The 20,976-nt window shown below is 34.6% G+C and overlaps 4 protein-coding genes across 7 annotated transcripts; all 4 read left to right on the top strand.

Moving 5' to 3' along the window:
- Positions 1-90: 90 nt before the first annotated feature.
- On the top strand, positions 91-7,830 carry LOC111006215 (ABC transporter B family member 26, chloroplastic). Of its 3 annotated transcripts, XM_022277997.2 has the most exons (19): positions 92-754; positions 1,154-1,281; positions 1,609-1,651; positions 1,977-2,021; positions 2,159-2,281; positions 2,362-2,465; positions 2,884-2,938; positions 3,027-3,097; positions 3,338-3,440; positions 4,550-4,760; positions 4,918-4,985; positions 5,103-5,159; positions 5,277-5,351; positions 6,062-6,136; positions 6,316-6,597; positions 6,713-6,777; positions 6,848-6,908; positions 7,068-7,178; positions 7,261-7,830. In XM_022277997.2, the coding sequence occupies exons 1-18, from the start codon at positions 305-307 to the stop codon at positions 7,146-7,148; spliced, it is 2,097 nt and encodes a 698-aa protein (XP_022133689.1). In that variant the 5' UTR covers positions 92-304; the 3' UTR covers positions 7,149-7,178; positions 7,261-7,830. The 3 variants fall into 3 exon arrangements, with proteins under 3 accessions (XP_087979336.1, XP_022133689.1, XP_087979335.1); XM_088123210.1 differs by lacking the exon at positions 7,261-7,830 and having other exon boundaries at positions 91-754; positions 6,862-6,908; positions 7,068-7,158; XM_088123209.1 differs by lacking the exon at positions 1,977-2,021.
- Positions 7,831-8,956: 1,126 nt separating this feature from the next.
- On the top strand, positions 8,957-11,195 carry LOC111006184 (uncharacterized). Its single transcript, XM_022277954.2, has 3 exons — positions 8,957-9,152; positions 9,248-9,367; positions 10,842-11,195. The coding sequence occupies exons 1-3, from the start codon at positions 9,114-9,116 to the stop codon at positions 11,019-11,021; spliced, it is 339 nt and encodes a 112-aa protein (XP_022133646.1). The 5' UTR covers positions 8,957-9,113; the 3' UTR covers positions 11,022-11,195.
- A 2,371-nt stretch (positions 11,196-13,566) lies between these two features.
- Positions 13,567-16,475, top strand: LOC111006588 (altered inheritance of mitochondria protein 32). Its single transcript, XM_022278598.2, has 5 exons — positions 13,567-13,902; positions 14,049-14,134; positions 14,688-14,993; positions 15,108-15,191; positions 15,838-16,475. Exons 1-5 carry the CDS (start codon positions 13,663-13,665, stop codon positions 16,214-16,216), a joined length of 1,095 nt encoding a protein of 364 aa, XP_022134290.1. The 5' UTR covers positions 13,567-13,662; the 3' UTR covers positions 16,217-16,475.
- Positions 16,476-17,160: 685 nt separating this feature from the next.
- On the top strand, positions 17,161-20,287 carry LOC111006762 (S-adenosyl-L-methionine-dependent methyltransferases superfamily protein). Of its 2 annotated transcripts, XM_022278851.2 has the most exons (9): positions 17,161-17,658; positions 17,755-17,816; positions 18,095-18,146; positions 18,435-18,549; positions 18,682-18,776; positions 19,503-19,609; positions 19,701-19,815; positions 19,890-19,934; positions 20,050-20,287. In XM_022278851.2, exons 1-9 carry the CDS (start codon positions 17,467-17,469, stop codon positions 20,119-20,121), a joined length of 855 nt encoding a protein of 284 aa, XP_022134543.1. In that variant the 5' UTR covers positions 17,161-17,466; the 3' UTR covers positions 20,122-20,287. The 2 variants fall into 2 exon arrangements, with proteins under 2 accessions (XP_022134543.1, XP_022134544.1); XM_022278852.2 differs by lacking the exon at positions 17,755-17,816 and having other exon boundaries at positions 17,180-17,658.
- The last annotated feature ends 689 nt before the right edge of the window (positions 20,288-20,976 follow it).

The raw sequence follows: 20,976 nt of genomic DNA, 5'->3' as shown, positions 1-20,976 counted from the left end.
TCGGGTTACTGTTGAAAGAAACCGACCCGAACCCAGAAAGAAGACTTGGGGATCCAGATCGCCGACATAGGCAGTGGTATCTTGGTCGCCGGCTGTACGGCGAGACAGAGAAACGGGGGTGGGTGTCGCCGTCACCGGTAGCTGGTCGTTTCTTCCACGGCGAGAGGCGAGAGGGAACGGGCGGCGCTGAGCGGAAAAATGAAAACCCTCGTGTTTTCGGTTATAACCAAGACCCTCGGTTTTACGGGTCGGTTCGGTTTTGTCACTGGTTAGTCTACCAGAATTATCCTTCCGCACACTTCCCATGGACATTGCGTACCGGTATCTTTGTATTTCCTTTCCTCCGTTTTTCCCGCCGGCGGGATTTTCTCCGAGATCAAACTCCCGGTCTTCTGGTTCCAAGCTCACGATGAAGCCTCAATTCCCGATTATTGTCTATAGCAGTTTTAGAAGTAACGAGTTTAAATTCTATCGCCATCGAATGCGAAATTCTTCCTTGATTCTACGATATATGGTGCCCGAAAATGACGGAAATGGAGACGACAATTTCAAGTCATTTGGGCATTGGGTTAGTGTTTCACGTTCGTTGTTTCCTGATGGCAGTTGGTGGAATTTAGATGAGCATAAGAAAGTAGAAATTGGAGCTGCGAAGCCTCTTACGGTTTATTTAGCTCTTCGTCGGATGTGGAAATTGGTTTGGGATAGTAATCGATGGGTTCTCCTCGTTGCTTTTGGAGCCTTAACCATTGCTGCGGTACGTGTTAGTAACTAAGTTCTGTATTACTCCTTGTTCTGCTTATCTATATTTTCTTTCAGTGTTCTTTGGACATCTGAAATTGATTTTTTTTACCCCATGAACACCACGCTGATTAGAAAATATGGATAAAATTTCAATGTGGATACCAGAAATCATAGGAACTCATAAAATTATTTGAACTAATAAATTAGAAGTCTTATAAATCATGATTTGATTATTAGTATTTACATCAATATTGTCTGACAGTTATAATTGGAAGCTCCTAGACTTTACTTTCCGATCTATACTTTTCACCTATTCCATTCTTGATGCAAATTATTTCACTTCACTTGACCTTTTGGTCTTTGATTTCCTAATTTAGTCTTTGTAGTTTTTATAATATGAAGTCTCTTGCAGATTTCTGAAATTTCAATGCCGAGCATATTGGCAGCATCTATTTTTTCTGCTAGCAGTGGCAAGACTATTGCGTTTGCTAAAAAATTGCAGCTCTTGGTCATTCTTTCTTTTACATCAGGAATATTCAGGTTAGTTCTTCTATAGTTGAACCCCTGTTTTTTTCGTAATGAGCAGAAATAGAAAAAGGAGAATGAGTTGGTTAATTACATCCTTATGTTATAGTTATGTTAGTTTTGCACTCCTTTTATTTGTGGACACAAATCATTTTTTATATTGATTGTTGGGGTTCTAAGCTTCTAATTAACACTGTATTATATATTTCTTCACTGATTGACATGGCTAATTCAACATATATATTGTTAGACGGGGATCTTATTTCATTTTTTCTTTAGACTTTTCATGTGAGAATTGGAATTAATCTGCCTCGTTCTTTATATTCTTGACATGAATTTTAGTGGCCTGCGAACTGGCTGCTTTGGAGTTGCGAATATAATCCTGGTGAGTGACTTCTCTACATTATTGATACATAGAAATAAGTTTTCTGAGACATCAGATGTAATGTTGATTTTAGGTAGGTACATATGGTCTTTCTTGGTTTCTTTCCTAATAGTGTAGCTTTCATTGGGAAGAATTAATAGATTTAGGTCTAGTCTAGCTGAAGGCCATTATTGCTTCTGCTATAGTAACAGGTTGTTTATTCACATATATCTCACTACTAATTCTTATTCTTTCTATCAATATATTTATTGTTTTTGTTTACATGCTTCAGGCATGAAGTAATATAGGGTCAACTTTATATAATTATTCTTTTACTAGTTTGCAGGTTAAGCATCTCAGGGAGATTTTGCATTCGGCTATTCTTTTTCAGGTTTTTGTTATGTTTAGCAATAGCAATAATGTTGAGCTTGCATGGCCGTGTCCTGCGATGATTATTTTGGTGATTTACTTTTTCGTGTAGCTATTACTTTCTTTGTAGACCATTCAACTGACTGCGTCTTCATGTAGGATATGTCTTTCTTTGATACAGAGACGGTTGGTAATTTGACAAGCAGGCTTGGAGCAGATTGTCAACAATTGGCTCATGTTATTGGAAATAATATCAATTTGATTACACGAAATGCTCTTCAGGTCGTTGGTCTTGTTGAATAGTCTTTTAATTGGTTAGGTGCTTCTACTTCTAGATTTAAATTTCTGTCTTTTACTTTCAGGCTATAGGTGCATTGGCCAATTTGCTGACATTATCTTGGCCTCTTGCATTATCTACGCTGGTGATTTGCTCTGTTCTATCAGCAATCTTTCTACTTTATAGTCGGTAAGCATATGAACCTACTGTTAGGACATGGTATTAGTATAAGCTGGTGTTGCTTTTTGCTTGGTTTTTTCATTTTGCTTTCCCATTCATCCTGCGGAGTGTAGGGGATTGTGAGGACTAAAGTGCTTGAAAATATTTAAGTAAAAGAATGTCTTCTTGTGTTTCCTTAAGCCTAGGGCATGCATTAAGTTGCAAAATCTTAGCACATATTGTATTATTTGTTTCTTCTAATTTACAGAGAATTTTATGCTAAATTTATTCTCATTCCTACTTTGTTGAAAGAATGTTACTTTGTAACTCTAATCAAAATGATAAAAATATGGTATTTTTCATTCCGAAGAATTCTTATTTCTTCTTGTAAGTGTATGTTAATATCTTTGTTGTTTCAACGGATTATTGAAGATAGCACGTTCTGTAGGTATGTAATGAAAACAGCAAAGCTGAACCAAGAATTCACGGCTGGTGCTAGTGAAGTATGTGCTGAAAGCTGATTTAAGTTAAAGTTTTGCTTAGTTGAAATTTTTCTTAGCACATAATATTCATTCACCTGATTTACTGTAGGTTGCACGTGAATCACTTACTCTGGTGAAAACCATCAGGATCTGTGGAACTGAAAGAAAAGAAGTTGAAAGGTATGATCACTGAATTCTTGTTAAGCTTCCATGTACTTAAAAACTGCTCCAGTTTGACATCTCAATTCCTTATCGCAAGCAAAAGAATACCATTATAATTTTATTCACAGTTTTGCTTTGCTGATAACTTCAAAAATGCTGAATTATGGTAGCTTACCATCATATAAGCATAAAAGCACCATTATGTTTTATCTCCACACGCCATGATGAGATTATTGCTCCATATTCTGTGGTGTTTAGATACAAGCAATGGCTGGACAAGTTAGCTTTTGTAAGTACTCGAGAAAGTGCAGCCTATGGATTGTGGAATATGAGTTTTGGTGCCCTGTATAGGTCAACTCAGGTATGGATAACTTAGTTTAGAACAATTAATACTTGATCAACTGCTAAATTTTTATTGGGTCACTTTTGTAATTTCATACTATCAATAAAATTGTTTCTTTCATTAAAAAAAAAATATATATATATATATATATTTTGGTACTTCACCAATATCAACACTTCTTAGCCCACTTATAAAGCCAGAGTCTTTTCTTGAGAACATAATGGAGTACAGGTCTAATTTCAGACAATTTATTCGAGAGAGGCCACCATCACAGCTTACTGTTAGGCACCTGAATACAAGAACCTAACAAGAGGACTATATTGCAATTCAAAAGATAAACTACAATATCGATAGTCTTTCGAGAGGACTATCTCCCTCCCAAGAAACCCTCTCAAGTTCCTCACCAAAATACTATTCTCCAAGATATCTTCCACCTCTCCCTACCATCCTTATTTAAAACAACTCTCCTAACTAATACCATTCTAATTACCATACTACCCCTTCATACTAACAAACTAATATTCCTCTATACCCCTAATAGGACTCTCACACTTACTTGTGGACCTTCTCCAATTCATTGGAACCCACTCATTTTTTTCATCACCTTCCTTTCAGTTTTCCTTAAATTCTCAAAATTTTTGTTATTATCTTTTATTAATCATATAAACAAATAATATTTGTGTAATTTTTATCATTTTTACTAAAGAAAATTTCAATGGTAATTAAGTTTTAGTTCATGTTGACAAGATCTGTTTAAATATTAATCATTATTAATTTATTTGACGTTAATATTGATATCAATACTTATATTATTTAATGCGAATGCATGTATATACTTTATAAATATCGTTTGGGTTGGGTTGAGTTCAAATTTTTTCTGTATTAGATGAGGTTTAAGTATTTGGAACCTATTGCAACAGTTTGCATACACTTTTCCAAAATTAATTTAAGTTAAATCGAACTAGCTAGAGTTTATTAATTTAAGATATTTATAGTTCTTCTACTTTAAGTAAATCATTTGATTTTGTTTTACTCGTTTTTTGTTATTTTTATTTTAACTAACCTCTACAATTAATTAGTTTAGGTCCTTAAAGTTCTATTTTTAACTAATCTGTACAATTAATTAGGTTTTTGCAGTACTCTTAGGAGGGATATCTATTATGAGTGGTCGGACATCAGCTGAGCAGCTTACAAAGTATGTTTTGTACTGTGAGTGGTTGATTTATGCAACATGGAGGATCACAGACAATCTATCATCTTTGCTATATTCAATTGCAGCAAGTGAAGCAGTCTTCCAATTAATGGATCTCCTGCCTAGCGAGCAATTTTTGTCCAAAGGTAAGCACTCTCCTTCCTTTTTGAAGGGCATTTCTGCAATATTGTCTCAATAATGAGTAATTCGTTAGTTCTATTTGGTTCATGGACTGTGGCACTTTGAGTTGTCAAATGTGTGCAGAATTTGGTCTTTTTATGCTATGGTGATTATCCATTACAGGAGTGAAGCTGCAGGAGTTAACAGGACATATTCAGTTTGTTGACGTGTCCTTTCATTATCATTCAAGGGTAAATATATTTAAATTTCAGTTTAAAGTATTCTAATGCCTTTTTTTTCTTTTTCTGGTGTAAATGCGTTCCCTGATTATTATTCTTAGAAGCTTGATTGTCCGTGAAATGTGACAGGACATGCTTCTGGAACACATAAATATTACTCTACAGGCAAATGAAGTGGTAGCGATTGTAAGAAATTTATATGCTTGGGCAGCTCTCTTCTTTCTTTCTTTATTTTTTCTCTCTCTCTTTTCCCTTTGTTAATACAAAGTATATGAGGATTTTCTGCGTTCTATGTTTTCCAAGGTTGGGCCTAGTGGCTCTGGAAAAAGCACTCTAGTCAATCTTTTGCTCCGTCTTTATGAACCAACCAGTGGTCAGGTAAGCTGCAACAGCTGCACTTTTTTTATTAGGGAATTAATGAATTTTTTAAAGAGAAGTTAGTTCTCATCATTTATCTCTGGAACAGTTTATTTCAAGCAAACATTGATTATCATTTCTTTGGACTTAATTTTCATGATATCTTTTCTCTGCTTAAAAAAACTTAGTTGTGTAAGAAGAACAAGTTTTCAATTCCCACTCAGTGGACAGATAACATTGATTTAGATTTTAAGCAATAAGGAGTGAGCTGTATATTTACTAATGTTATCGTGTACACTAATCTGGTCACAAATTCAAGATATTTTTTACAATTTTTTATTTTTGATGTTTATGTTATCATGCTAGGTTATGGACTGTCGGCACTCCCTTTTCAGCTATCCATTTATTTTTCACTTTGTCATTTCATATGCAACAGGGGTTTTGTTTGAGGGGATTACGATTTCATACTTTTTATGTGTTTTGGAGTTTAATTTATTTCTCTTTTCTTAAAACAGATTTGATGATAATAGTTTATACCATACCTAACGCTATATTAAAACGTTAAATTACAAAGACTGTGTACAATATTTATTATCTAATGCCTAAGGCAAACGAGAAAAACTACTACAAGATTTCAAAATATATATACACAAAATTTAAATAGCATAAAGAAGAAAAGGAAAAACTCCCTTTTTCAGCTGATTCTCACACTTAGTTTCTTGAAAATGCAGATTTTTGTTGATGGCCGTCCCCTCAAGGAATTGGATATTAGGTGGCTGAGAGAGAAGATCGGATTTGTTGGACAGGTTAGAATGCATAAACTGTATAATGTACGCTTTTGAGTTCAACAAGGGACGTGGGGATTCGAACCACTAACCTAAGGGAGATAAGTAATGCCTTTGACTAGTTGAGTTATACTTGATATAAAAACTGCATAATACCGAAAGCTAATTGAAATAATATGCCTCGACTTTAATTTGTACAGGAACCCCACCTCTTCCACATGGACATCAAGTCAAATATAAGATATGGCTGTCCTATGGATACCACGCAAGAAGATATAGAATTGGCTGCAGAGCAGGCATGTGCTCATGAATTTATCTCATCTTTCCCTAATGGCTACGATACCATTGTTGATGATAATCTACTTAGTGGGGGCCAAAAGCAACGGATTGCTATAGCAAGGGCCATTCTTAGAGACCCTGCTATCTTAATTCTTGATGAAGCCACGAGTGCTCTAGATTCTGAAAGTGAACATTATGTCAAGGTCGGTATGAACATACTTCTCTTTAAGGAGCATCATCTCTTTAAAGGAAATAAATAAATAGATGTGTGCGCTAATTGTATTACTTTTCTGATACATTCTTGTATTTTATCTTTAGGGGGCTATTTCTGCATTCAAAAGTAAACGAGGTGGACAGAAAACTGTCATCGTGATAGCTCATAGGTAAATATTCTCAATTTGTGTTTCTAATGCTTCTTTAAGGTGTTTATGTGATATGGCCAAACTTTTATAGACTCTCTACAATAGAGGCTGCTGACAAGATACTTGTAATGGATAGAGGTCGCGTTGTTGAGGTCAGTTTACCATATTTTAAAATACATTGTAGCTATATCCAAAAAATGGATAGATGTTTGGCCATCGAATGTTAGTTTTCGATAATATAGATCATCGCCATCCCTATTATAATGCTGCAGATTAATATAATTTTACTTGTGGTTGTTTTCTAAAAGCAGATTGGTAACCACAAAGAGCTCCTTTGCAGAGATGGCTATTATGCTAAATTAGTCAAAATACATAAAAATGTGCTCGCTTGAGTCTCTGCTTAACATCTGGATTGATATCAGGTTATATTTACTGCCTTGCAATTCAGTGGTTTGGTAAATTGCTTTATTTATTAAATTCTTTGCTCACTTTGGGTCTGTGCAGAATTATTGGCATTGATTTACATTTACAAAAGCCTATAAATCCTTTGGAAAAATGTTTGTACCGAAGTGGATAACTTGGTCTGATAAAGAAACGGGAACGATATTTTTAACTCTATTCCTATGAAATTCCACATGGCTGTAAAAGTTGGTGATATCCATGCCATTCATCTTATGCCCAAACTTGGGTCGATCGTTGGAAGAACAAACATGGCATATTTCACCACGACGTCTGCCCGTGGCAACTCACTTTCCCAGCCACATACCATGGTCGCCTTGGTCATTTGTAGATCACTCGAAATGATCGATCGACTGGTGAAACATCGGAGTAAACATGAAACGAGATGAGAGGTAATTTGGCTGTTCCATAAAGGGAAAACACTCTTGTGAATGAAGTACAATGTCTCAGAATCTTGGTATTAATTTTCCTTCTGCTTTATTATTTATCTTCATTATGAGACTACTCTGGAAAGTAGCTTCTTAGAGAGAGGAATTTTTCTCCATTTGCAAGTAAATTTATACTCTTATATCTCTATGAAAATGTTGGCTTGAATTTCTCATTGGCTCCTGGCTACATCCATTTTCAAGTGTAAATCAAGTCAGATCGGTTTTATAGCTCCCTAAACTTTTGAATGATTTCAAATCATAACGAATTTTGAATGAATTCTATTTGTTATTACATGAATTAGAATGATGAAGATTAATCTTATTTAAATAAAAAAATATTCTCTATGATTGGATTTGACGAAATTTCATTCAATCTCAAAGTAAATTATTAATTTGACCTTACCATGTTTTAATTTCTTATTAATAATTTAAGATTAGAAACCTTCGTATTTTATTTTAGTTACATCCATACTAAATCTTTCTTATTCCAAACATGGAAAATAATTCATAAGTGTTTACATATAGCATGTTTGAGTAATTTAAACAAATGGCTAAAAATAGAGGGAAATATGTGGTAATTAAAATCTCAAAGATAGGTTTATTATTTTATTCAAATTATGACCCTTGTCCTTTTTTTTTAACAACATAGCGAAGTATAACTCAATTTCATAACCTAAGTATAACTCAATTATTCAAATGATAATTGACTGAGTTATAAAGACTATGTTAAAATTTTTAAAACAATGTAGATTAATTGGTGATTCAAAAAAATCTTACTAATATAGATGTAATATTAATATTAATTATTTTTAACTTATTTAGAATTAATAAAATTTTTATTTGTTAATTTAGATATCCTTTACGATTTTTTATTTTTATAACATTTTATTGTATTTCCATAAAATTGAAACCTCCACATTTTCATCATCGTCAACATTTAAAACGTTGGATTCAACTTTCAAATATTTTTTTTTTGATAATTTATGAGCTATTTTTCAGATATTTAAGAAAATAAACCTTTTTTTAGTCCATAATTTAGGGGTGAGGAATGAAACTCACAAACTTTTGGTTGGAGATTATATCAATTACAGTTGAGCTATGCTCTGGTAGAAAATAAACCATCTTAATTATTATAAATCATGTTCTAAACCATAATTGACATATATCTTCCAACCAACTATTGATTATGAACCAATAGTAAAGAAAATAAGAAATTCGGAAAATATATCTATTATTTATGTTAAAAGAAAAAAAAATGTGGGGAAAAAATCACATAATTTTTCTGGCTTTCCTTCTTCCCCTTGGCCCGTCTGCACGGAGTTAAAATGGAACACCCAAAATTTTTACAGAGAAATCTTTCGATGCTTCTGGCTTTCGTTCTGTCTATATCCACTTGCTCGGCGAGAGGTGCTTGGCCGGAAAAGCCTCCGTCTGGTAAACTATACGGCGGCTGAAAGAGGGATCATCGCAATGGCATCGTTGAATCTGGCTCTTGCTGCTCATCAAAAGGTAAGGCTACAAATTACAATTAGTTTTGATTTTTGTGTTTTCTACAATTTAGTTTAGATTCTTGAAATGAATGTCCGATTTGTTTCTCCTTGCAGACACGGCTTCTCCAAGTTTCTTGCAGAAGGAAAGAAAAGGAGCGCAACAATTTCGACCCGTACAAAGTCATTGAAATCACTCCTCCGCCGAAGAATCTCGGCATTCGCTGCTTTCCGCCCGTAAGTGTTCCATTGTCTTTGAACTACAGATTGGCTTTCCGACACGAACATCCGTTGTACTACTGACGTTGTGAATATGAGCTTAAGATTATGCGTCTACTTTCATTTTTTCGAGTCGGCATTAGAAAAATTTAATACATAGAGGTTTTAGGATTAGGAGGACACTTTGTGATTTTGGTCAATGTATTTTACCTTTATGCTAATTTTGTTCGGCGAGTAGCCCGTTTTCATTAGTTTTTCATAAAGTGGAAACAATAGATTTATTGGGAGTTGATTAGATACGATTTCTTAGCCTTACCACATGAAAAAAACATCACCCGTAGATGTTTTCGGCTAATCCATAGCCCGTGGACGTTAAATATGTGCACCAACCATACTATAATACACTGAGAGACATCAATCAATCACGAAGCTTTTGACTATGGAGTTATGAAGTTGTATGGATTGTCAAACGACTAATACAAGTGTCACTTTGTTTTTGAGTTTTGGTTTATAAAGGTTTAATCTAATACCACTGTTCTGAAGAATTAAAGTAGAGTTGATTGGTAGACTTCAACCTCTGATTACCTTGTGACTTGGTCGTGGGATTGTTCTACTTGGTAGGAATAGGATCTCATGGTCCTGAAATATTCCTATTTTTTCAGGTTGCATGTACCTTGCTTAAGCTACTGAGTTCATTCACCTATTCTTTCACCTTTTTGTTTTTTTAGGTACAAGCTATGCATAACTTGAGAGCAGTGATACCCCTCATCATATTAAATGCCTTATTTGTAGTCTTTCTCTCAAACCTAGGGCTTGGTCTTGTGCAATCAAGGTGGGAAGTTTGGTTGGAAAGAAATATCAAAACCTTCAAGAATAAATTTAGAAATTGGTAGAGTTGTAGGGCATCTTTCATTCTTTTTATCCCTTCTGGCTTCTTGGTGTACTCTTTCATCTCTTATGTATCTCCGTTTCTTTTTTAATTTAATAACAATTGGAGCGATAAACCTAAGGTTCACTCGTAACCGTACTTGAACAAGATCTTGTTCTATAAGTTGTACGTGTACCTCTGTGTTCTTGAGTTATAAAAAAGGCCTAAGGTTCACTCTAAAGCAACAAGTTGTTGAACTGTTTTAAGGTCAAGGACAACTAATGAGCAAGACGTGTGTAAATAAATAAATAAATAAAATTATAAACAAGCAGGGAAAATTTTGTTGTACGTGGTACTCGCCTCACTTGTCTTCGACAGTGTTGAAAGGTGCAACAACAGTGTGCTTGGCGAGCACCACAGCGAAGACACTCGCTAAAGCTCTATAAAATACGAGAAACAACGACACTGCCTTGGCTTTGCCATGAACCATAAGTCACTCTCTAACAAACTTTGTGTTCTTTATTTTTTCTATAGTTCAGTTATCAATATAGTTTTGTTTCTTATCTATAGGGGGAAAAGGCATGAATCATCTTTTGTCTTACTGTCATTTTGGTCTTCTTTCAGAACTTACAATGTGGGGAGAGTGTGACAATAGAAGGCCAAACATACACCATCTCAGCTGTAACTCATCGCTATCAGCTCAGGAAGGGGAAGTATGAGCCAACTGAAAAGAGACTTGATGTTTTGTCCACAGGGAGGTATATATTGAACTTGTATCTAGAAAATTTATTAGAAAAATCTTGATACCTCATGAGGGAAAAAGAGAAAAAAAAAAAAGAAAGAAAAAAAAAGCCAACTTTACTGTTGTATTTATAAGATGTAATGCTAATCCTGATATTATGTTATTACCATGGCCTGTCTTGACCTACTTTGTCCATATTTCACATTTAAAGATGCCTTTAGGTAAATTTTGTTTGACGACCTACTCTAATTGAGGTAGATTCAAGTCTATGATATTTTTTGAGTAACTTGATGTGGAAGTTTGAGTAATTCATCAAAATCCACTCGCAAGAGATAAATGAGAAAGAAATAAGGAAGAGATATAATTGACATAGGTCGAAAGAAGCCTTGTTCAATCTCTTGTTAAAGTGGTGGTTCACCTGCAACATAAGTTTTTCAAACCTAGGTTCATTCCACTCTCCAAATAGCTAGCTAAGACTGATATTTATCCTTATGACATTTAACCGATATTCTACTATTGAAACAGCGCAACCATTTCTCTTTAGACAAATGATTGTGCCATTCCATTACCGGAAAAGATAGAGTAGTATTCAGTCACGTGATGAATGATTAACTAGAATTGATAGTAGTTGGAGTTTAGATTATGATTGATCCTCTTTTATCTACTGTAGTGAACAACCTATTATTATTTATAAGTAGGCTGTCAACTAAATATTGAAATTAGGTAGCAGGAGACGTTAGCCGGTTGAGTCTTGGTTATTTAAGGGTTGTTGTCATTTTCAAAATGGATGAGTTTGCAAGTAATTTATGTAAAATTGTGATTGATAATTTAAGTCTCCTGATTGTTTCTGAGTTCTGTGAAAAGCTTCTGCCTTGAAGACTTTCAAATTGATGATTGATGAATTTAAATAATTGAAATGAAATCCCTTTCAATTGATGCAATTAAATTTTATTTTACCTATTTCACAATTTATCCCCTTTTTTTTTTTTACTCGGTTTTAAATATCTAAACAATCAACAAACGTAACTGGCGGACTGAACTGTATTATAGGGATTAAGTTAAAACTTTTAAAATAATTAATTTGGTGTGTAATCTAAGCCGTACACATCATCGATCACGAAAATAAAATTGGGGGCTCATTAAAGTGTGTGCTGTGTGAAGTCATCCCTTATTTTTCCGATCTGAAGGATAACGTGACTCCACGCGCTTCTGTTTCCCACGCGCCATGGCTGACTCCACTCTTTCACGTGCGGCCCACAAGTGGCAAGAGATTTTTATTTTCCTTTTGGGATCCCGCCTCGTCAACCATTAATTATAAGTGGAAATTACAATAGTCGCCTTTGTAAAAAAAATAAAAAATAAAATTATAGCCCACTTTAACATAACACATTATAGTATTTTAAAATTGACACTTTTTGTGGGGGAGGTTCATGCAAATTTCACAAGTAATATTTTATATTGTTTTTATTTAGTGTCTAATGTTTCAAATGGCACATGTTTTTAATTACTCTGGTTTGAATTTAATTTCTATTTGATCCCTATATTTAGGTGACCACTGTATTTTGATTTAATAGAAAGATGAGCGAGCAATTAACATATTAAAATAGAGTGAGATATCATTTGTCGGCAGCAAGGCTATATAGGACTTCTTCAAATATGTCTTCAACTAGGTGAAGAATAATAGTGGACCCAACGACAATGAATATCAATAACCACATCAACATGTTTAACTATCATGTGATATTTTATTAAGTTAACTTCATTTAAGACCAAATAGAAACTAAATTCAAATCTTACGATGTAAAAATGTCATTGGACCCAATCAAAGCATAATCCAAATTTCAAATAAAAAAACATCACTTTTAAAATCTTAGGAACCGAAAATATAAATTTTTAAAATTTATATATCAAATAGAAATCGAATGTAAACCTCAAAACTTAAAATTTAATGATTAATCAAGACATAATTTAATTAGTGAAAGCATATATTATCGACTTAGGTCACCTGTTGTTGAACTACTAAAAAAAGTCATCCAATATACCAACGCTAGAGTCAAACCTAGACAATAGTGGACCTTGTAACAATGCATACAAATTGACTTGAGATTTTGGACACATGCATATTTCTAAAGAATACATTTACTTTTGACAATTGCAGTAATTTCATAAATTTTGTTGGATAATTACTCAAACTAAAATTTTACGTGAAAATTTAATAAGTTTTATCAATGGTTTTGTATGATAATTTTTTATTTGAAGTTTAGTGATTAAAATAAAATACTTATTAAATAAATATTTTAATACTTAAAAATTTGCTCAAAAGGTTCTAAATCATTTTATTTAAATATTTCTAGAAAGTCTATTCTAAGAAAACATGTTTTCCTTTCTACTTTTATCACAAAAGATGCTCAATTAATTAGATTCAAGTTTTTTCTTTTCCCTTTTTCATAGATTAGATTCAAACTTTCCATCTCCTTTTCTACTATAAACAAAAAAAGGCAATAATATATAAGTTCCATTAGCGCGTGTGCCACACAACCAACCAACGGCGCGTAGTTTGCGTCTCTGTTGAGGCACTCTTAAGACGTCACAAAATGGCGGAAATCCAATCGCTCCGCCTCCCAATAGCGCTCCATCGACTCCTCACTCTTCGCTTCTGTTTTAAGTCTCTCATTTCCTCTGCGCAGAATCATCGATCTCCATATGGCCTCCGAGGATCTCTCCGCCGTTTCCAACGCCGATGACGAAAACTATGGATTCCGACGACAAGAGATGTATCAGAGCGACCTCGCCGGCACCGTCAACGCTTATGACCGGCACGTTTTTCTTTGCTATGAGAGTCCGGAGTCCTGGCCCTCCAATTTCGAAAAATCTGACTCCGACGTCCTCCCTAAGCTGCTCTCTGCGGCTCTCAAGGATCGCAAGGATGATATCTCTGGGAAGGTTAGCGTTGACAGAATCGATGTTGTTCCACAATCGGAAATCCAATTTATTCGGAATAAGGCGTTTTCGGTTTGATTTTGTTGGAGTTGATGAATTTCGTGCTCGGTGCTTTTGTTTGTAACTTTGTCTTTTATTTGGTTTCTCAGACGAAGCTGACAGTATTCGCGGGTCGTGAAGAAACTGGATTTTCGGATGGAGATGTGTTGATTTTCCCCGAAATGGTTAAATACAGGTGACTTGCAAGGATTTAATGGAATTAGTTGTGGTTTCCGCAAAATTTCCGGGAGATGATAAATTACTGTCGACTTAGTTACTGGAAATATGCAGAAATATGCTGTCTATTTCACGAGGATATAGTAATTCTTTCTATCGAATATTATGAAATCCTTGATTTCTTATTTATTTCTTCTCGCGTTGACTTTAACTTCTTTGGTTTCCAAGTAGATAATGAAGCTTAGGGTATTTTCCATTACTAGTTTCCTGAATCGGTATCATTTATGCACTAATCTGAAGCTAGAAAATTACTACAATCTTGGTTTTTGTATCTAGTATTTCTTATCAATTTGGGAGACCAGACTAGTAATGAATCAGTTAGATTTTGGAGGAATTGGAATGTTTACTCTTGTTATATGTGCCGCTCTTTCTTGAAGAGTGTTCTGCTGTGCTTTTGTTTCCATTTCCCTTCTTTCGTTTTTTTGTCTTGGTTTTCCTCTCGTAAGTTTTATTTTTTCTGTTTGGGATGTCAGGCATTTTCACTGTTTTTCCTTTTGATTTGATGATAATAGGGGTTTAAAAGAATCAGATGTGGATGGCTTTGTCGATGATGTGCTTGTGAATGATAAACCATGGGCATCCGGAGTGCAAGAGGTTTTGACTGGCTCTCATGTGTTTGTGTGTGTTCATGCTAGTCGAGATCGCAGATGTGGTGTCTGTGGACCCATTCTTGTTCATAAGTTTGATGAGGAGATTGAGTTGCGAGGACTAAAGGATCAGGTTTTGGTTAGTCCATGTTCACATGTTGGAGGACACAAGTATGCCGGAAACTTGATCATATACCAACATGGTGTGGATGGGAAAACTACAGGTCATTGGTAAGATTCTCCAAAGCTATTGTGGTGCTTAACATATTTACTGGAAAACGAACTCTAACCAAATATTTAAAATTTATGTGGGTTGAATTTGGGGTAAAACTTTATTGTTTATAGGTACGGATATGTAACTCCTGAAGATGTGCCTGGATTGCTTGAACAGCACATTGCCAAGGGCGAGGTTGTGGAAAGGCTTTTGAGGTTTGTGCTTTTCAAGTTACATTTTAATTCACGAACTGGATACTAAATTTATTTGAGCATTGCTGGTATGATAACAGCTACTAGTGAGTTATACGGAAAAATGCACTCTTTTTTATTGTTTCACTTCATGATTTTGTGGGATATACGTTTTGTATCAATAAACAATCTCTTCCTCTCAATATTTAATCATGTAGTTTAGGTTTACTGATCATGGACATAGTATCCTCCTCCCCAATTTTCATACGTTCTTTGGATCAGTGTCGTGAACTCTTAGAACTTAGTCTTCCGTTTACTGCTATGGAAGACTTCGTGTGGGCCTGAATGTCTGAGCTCTAAAGCAGATGATGCTGAGTGGACTTTTTGTTGTTAGTAGTTATTGTTTATGTTCAACACTCACCAATTTCCGTTGTCACCTTAACCCTCAGCGTCCCTCAGTAGATGGCCTAAATGGGTAGACTGCAATGTTTTCATTGGCTAGTTGACTGACTTGCTTTGGCTTCTCCATAGCTGTCCTGAGTCACCTATACTTTGGCTTCTCCAAAGAACAATCTATAAATTTCGAAGCAAGCAATTTCATTTTGCTTTCTGATTGCCTATTGATGCAATTATTCTGTTATTTGTCATTAAATTGGCATCACAATTTCAGAGGGCAAATGGGCGCAAGTCCTGAGGAAGGCAAGAAGGCAGGTGAACAAAATCTTCCAAATGGAGAAGATACAAAGAAAAGCAAGGTTGAAATTCAAGAGAATGGGGATCAAAGCAAAGTTGAAAAAACAGCAGGTTGTTGCCAGGGTAGTAATGGATTCACTTGTTGCAGAGATGAGACTTCTGGTTCTGGGAAAAATATCATAATCGAAGAAAATTCGAAAGAAGCTTCAGAAGATCAGGTACCGAAGAAGGCGAGTAAATCATGTTGTTGGGCAGGAAAATGGGAACAAAGTGAAATTCTTGCTGCTGTTGCGATTGTTGGAGCTGTGGCCACTGTTGCTGTTGCCTATAGCTTCTACAGGAGATCATCAGGTTAAAATATCAATGATATGTTTGTGTTTGCTCATAAAAATTGTCCCTTACACTGTTTTTTTGGTGGGAGATTTGGTTATATTGGTAAAGATGATGCACTTTTGCTGAATTAGATCTCTATAGATAGTAATGATATAACAGGATTGTTTGAGCAAAAACTAGGGTCGATTTTCTTCTAGCTCTATGATTTTAGGCACACAACAATTATTTGTTTCGATACGCATGCAAATGATGAATAACATAATGTTGGATGATTGGTGTTCATTCTCTGGCTACTTATTTCATTTTAAAATTATAGTTTCCTTTCTTTTTAAATTGAAGATTAAATTATAAGTTTGGTCTTAGTTTCAATTTTGTTATTTCTCATTTAAAATTTTTCAATTTAATTTAATTAATATTTCTTGATTGAACAAGTATTTTAATTTTTGTTCCCAAGGCACTCATTTAAATAATTTAGTTTCAGAATATCACTAAATATATATGATATTATTGTCTCTCAAATGCATCACAAAAATGAACGAACGAAAATGCATAAATGAGTTTGATGCCAAATGAATGAAAATACAAATGTGATCCTCACAAATTATTTTGATTATTTTAGTCTCTTTAATATCTACTTTGTTTGTCAAAGCGAGCATAACTCAACGGTGAGTAATTGACGTATATTTTCAATCAAGAGGTTATGAATTCAATTTTAATTGTAACTACTATATTTTTTAAAATATGTTCAAAATCCTAATTTGAAACATAAAGCACAAAATATTAATATTTTTAGTTGGAAGATTCAACCTCTCACCTTCCTATTTTATATACTAAACAAGATATATTCTAAACCTTAGCTAAATTTTAAAACGTAGTTTTTAAAAATAAAATTAATTAAAAATAAATGTTGACTATCCTCTTTCCTTGGGAGACCATGGCTATTTCCACGGTTCCACTTCAAGGCTTATAATTAAACCAACCAAGCCGGAGGAACATAATCGGTCGATTTCGGGTAGTGTGGTAGGAACCTTAAAATAAACCGGTCGGTCTGGATTTCGACCGAGTATACACCGACCGAACTGTTAACAAAAACCCCACTAACCCTAAAATCCCCTTCCCTGGTCCCCTTGTGTCGGGTTTTGCCAAAATTCCAACTCAAACGCATCGCCCTAGGTTCATCAACAGCGTTCATTCTGCTTTGTCTGCTCTCCAGTCTTTTTGAGCTCCCCTCCTCCCCACTCGAATTGGTTGAGCGAGGTTTTCCGGGAAAACAATGGCGGATGAGGGTCGCTCAAGCAGAAAGAGGAAGAGGGCGAAGCGTCGTGGAGAGGACAAAAACAAAGATTTCACGAATAATATTGCGGATACTGCTCGACCTAGTAGTCGAAAAGACATCGTTGTTTCTGGTTCTTCCGGCGGGAAAAAATTCCAGAGAGTTTCCGGTTCGTCTAGTTTTCTCGATAAGGTTTGACTTCTATTCGATACTGACCTTATTTTGAAATCAATTTTACTTGGGAACTTAAGGGTTAGTTGAATGCACTGTGGTCGGGTGATGATGCAGATGCGGGCTCGTTTGTCAGGAGGGCATTTCAGGATGATTAATGAGAAGCTGTATACCTGCACGTAAATGGCTGTTTCTCTTGTTCTTTTAGTTTCTTTTCTCCCCCTTGTGTTGCCAGTCTTTACTGCTTGGTTTGTGAGTTCAATTTTGAATCGAATTGCCCTTGGATTGAGAAGTTACTTTGAATTTTTGTTATCTCGTATAATTTTCAAATTTCAGCTTTTTTATTAACCGAGACTTGAAACAGAACTCTTAACTTAAATTTTGTTTAGTTCATTACAAAGTCAGACCCACATTCTCTCAAGCCAGTTGATCTTATTTTGGCGTTTCTATCTTTCAGAGGGGAAGAGGCACTTAATTATTTCAAAGAAGATCAGGTTCTGTTTGATGTGGTAAGTTCTTCTGTTCCTACTTCCTGAACTCCTAAACGTAGATTCTGTTTCCATTTAAGAATTCCTTTTTTTCACACAACACACTCACAGCAGAAGTTCATCTCTCTGTCTCTCTTTCTCTCTTTCTCTCTCTTCACAACAAAGTATTTTCAATAGATGAAACCTTAACATTGACTATATAATCATATAATATGGAATTTCTATATACTGATCTCCGATGAAGTTTTAGGAGGTGAATTTCGTTTCACAGGGCCTGGGACTAGGGTTAACTAACATTTTGATGGCTAGTATCATACAGGATATCAAGAGCAAATGTCGCATTGGCCTGAGCAGCCTGTGAATTTAATCATAAAATGGCTGAAAGAGCATGATCCCTCATTTATTGTGGCTGATTTTGGCTGTGGTGAGGATTAAGAATAATCTGTTATCTTCCCCTGATTCTCCTTGATAAATATTATATGTACTTGATCCTTTAAGAACATTCATTCTTATCAGTTCGTTTTTCTTATCTTTTTTTTTTCTCCCTGAATCACAGGGGACGCACGCCTTGCAAAGAATGTGAAGAATAAAGTTTTCTCGTTTGATCTGGTTTCCAAAGATCCTTCCGTTATTGCTTGTGATATGTCAAATGTATGTACTATGTTTGAACTTAATGTTGTGAAGATGCATTGAGACATATGAATGAAATTCATGCATGAAAGTTAGCTATACACTTGTCGGATATCTTGCATCCATCTTATAAATTTGCATCATTAAGGCTGAGTTATCATTCTGTACTTTGTAGTTTTCAACAACTAGAAAGTTGTTCAGAAGATTCTCCATTCTTATGGGTTTTTTTCTTTTTTATTATTATTTTTTTATACATTTGGTGATATATTGATTAAGTTCAACCATGGGAGAATAAATCATGGTGAATTGTTATTAGTGATTGAAGGGACACAAAGATGATGACCACTTGTATAACACTTAAATGTCAACAAACAGCTATAACTTAGACTAATTGAAGATATAATTGATTTCATTTCAATAGGTGCAGTTTTAGAATGATAATAGTTATCTATATTGTAAAATTTTGAGGACTTGACTAGATTGTTGGATAACTGATATGTCAGTTCTTTGAAACATATGTGGCCTTTTGTTTTCCAATCATGTTATTTGAGCAGTCGCTGTTGCTATTTGGCTCTCTCAATAATCCCCGCTGTTGATGATATTAGACATGCCCATAGGAGCATTACATTACATCCATCCCTTCATTTGTCTGTTCATGAGATTCATATTAGACTCATTAGCTTTTGTCTTCAAGTATGAAAGAGACCTCTGAACGCTGGTTAATGTTTATGTCTACTGGCACTGCAGACACCTCTTGATTCTTCATCTGTGGATGTCGCCGTCTTTTGCCTTTCACTTATGGGGGTCAATTATGAAAGTTACTTGGCGGAAGCACGGAGAGTACTTAAACCACGGTTCGTGGAACTTTTGGTTCTCAATTAGTATTATAGCCTGATAATAATTGTTTTTTCACTTGGCGGCTGAACTTTTAGTTTCTTCATGCAGTGGATGGCTTTTAATATCAGAAGTCAAAAGCAGATTTGACCCAAGCAATGGAGGAGCCGACCCCAAAAAGTTCATAAAGGCTGTTTGTGATCTAGGTTTCGTCTCAGCCTTAAAGGTATACTTATCTTCCATTATTTAGCTAGCATAATCTGTTTCTTCTGGCTGCTAATTTCTAAATACCATGTACAGGACTTCTCAAATAAGATGTTTATCTTGTTATACTTCAAGAAAAAGGTTTGCATATGTTCAGAGTAACTTTGTCCTCACATTGAAATGCTAACTGTTCGTTCTTGCATATCATATTTGTAATCCTCAACCACTTGATGCTTCTTTGGCCTCTTTTATGCAGGATGAGAAAATTTTGAAGGGGAAGGATGTCGATTGGCCCGAGCTAAAACCTTGTTTATACAAACGTCGCTGAGTTTGCATCTTCTTTATTTTTTTTGTTTTATGTTCAAAAACCCCCTATCCAATTACTTGCTAATAGCTTCTATTTAATATAAGCTTATAAGCTTATTGGGAATCATTTTTAAGTTCATTGATGTAGTATAATGAAATTCTGGTCTTAGTTGAGCAATTACTCTGAAGTCTGAGGCTCTCTTGGGTGGTGGTTCATGGTGAGAATTGAGTTGGTCTTGGAATGGCTTGATCACAGGTTGGTTTTTTAACTAGAAAATTTAATTATTTCTGTTAATTTTAAGGGATAGGTTTTAATAACAACCAATTCTATTAAAAAAATGATAAAGCCAATTGGGTTATAATTAGATAAATAAAAAAGAAAAGAAACCAATTTCTCTATACACCCCCTTTATCCAGGGGGTGCCCTCTCCTGTCGGAGGTGTTCTATCGTTGGATTATTTCTTTTAGGGCCAAAGTTCGATTTTTTATTCAAAAAAGAGAAAAGGAAAAATCAATTTCCATACCATGATTTCGTCCTCAATTTTTAAACAAATGCTCCACATTTTAAATGTCAATTTTCTCACTCTTCCATCTTCATTCTATTGTTTTCATGGTATTAAATTGATATTTTCATAGGTTGAACATGAATGTGAGGAGTAAATTGGCATCTTCGTAATATTACAAAAAATTGATAAAATATACAAAATATCAACAAAATCTTAGTAGCATAGATATAATATTATTATCAATTATTTTTCAATTTATTTAAAAATGATGAAATACTTATGGGTTAATTTAATAGTTTTACGAATTCTTTGTTTTTATAATTTTTTCAAAAATATCTATCAACGTCAACATTTTATCGATATTTTGATCG

Source organism: Momordica charantia (assembly GCF_013281855.1).
Source record: "Momordica charantia cultivar OHB3-1 chromosome 4 unlocalized genomic scaffold, Mcharantia_2.0 BLBB01000004.1, whole genome shotgun sequence".
NCBI classification, from domain to species: domain Eukaryota; kingdom Viridiplantae; phylum Streptophyta; class Magnoliopsida; order Cucurbitales; family Cucurbitaceae; genus Momordica; species Momordica charantia.
This window is presented reverse-complemented; position numbering and strand designations above follow the sequence as displayed.

Coding starts and splice junctions, on each gene's coding strand:
- LOC111006215 (XM_022277997.2), top strand. CDS start 305: ATGGACATTGCGTACCGGTATCTTTGTATTTCCTTTCCTCCGTTTTTC. Junction 3,098..3,337: donor GAAAGAAAAGAAGTTGAAAG/GTATGATCACTG, acceptor TGTGGTGTTTAG/ATACAAGCAATGGCTGGACA. Junction 4,761..4,917: donor CGAGCAATTTTTGTCCAAAG/GTAAGCACTCTC, acceptor TATCCATTACAG/GAGTGAAGCTGCAGGAGTTA.
- LOC111006184 (XM_022277954.2), top strand. CDS start 9,114: ATGGCATCGTTGAATCTGGCTCTTGCTGCTCATCAAAAG. Junction 9,153..9,247: donor CTCTTGCTGCTCATCAAAAG/GTAAGGCTACAA, acceptor TTCTCCTTGCAG/ACACGGCTTCTCCAAGTTTC. Junction 9,368..10,841: donor GCATTCGCTGCTTTCCGCCC/GTAAGTGTTCCA, acceptor GTCTTCTTTCAG/AACTTACAATGTGGGGAGAG.
- LOC111006588 (XM_022278598.2), top strand. CDS start 13,663: ATGGCCTCCGAGGATCTCTCCGCCGTTTCCAACGCCGATGACGAAAAC. Junction 14,135..14,687: donor CCCGAAATGGTTAAATACAG/GTGACTTGCAAG, acceptor TGATGATAATAG/GGGTTTAAAAGAATCAGATG. Junction 15,192..15,837: donor GTTGTGGAAAGGCTTTTGAG/GTTTGTGCTTTT, acceptor TCACAATTTCAG/AGGGCAAATGGGCGCAAGTC.
- LOC111006762 (XM_022278851.2), top strand. CDS start 17,467: ATGGCGGATGAGGGTCGCTCAAGCAGAAAGAGGAAGAGGGCGAAGCGT. Junction 18,550..18,681: donor TGTGGCTGATTTTGGCTGTG/GTGAGGATTAAG, acceptor CCTGAATCACAG/GGGACGCACGCCTTGCAAAG. Junction 19,816..19,889: donor GTTTCGTCTCAGCCTTAAAG/GTATACTTATCT, acceptor TACCATGTACAG/GACTTCTCAAATAAGATGTT.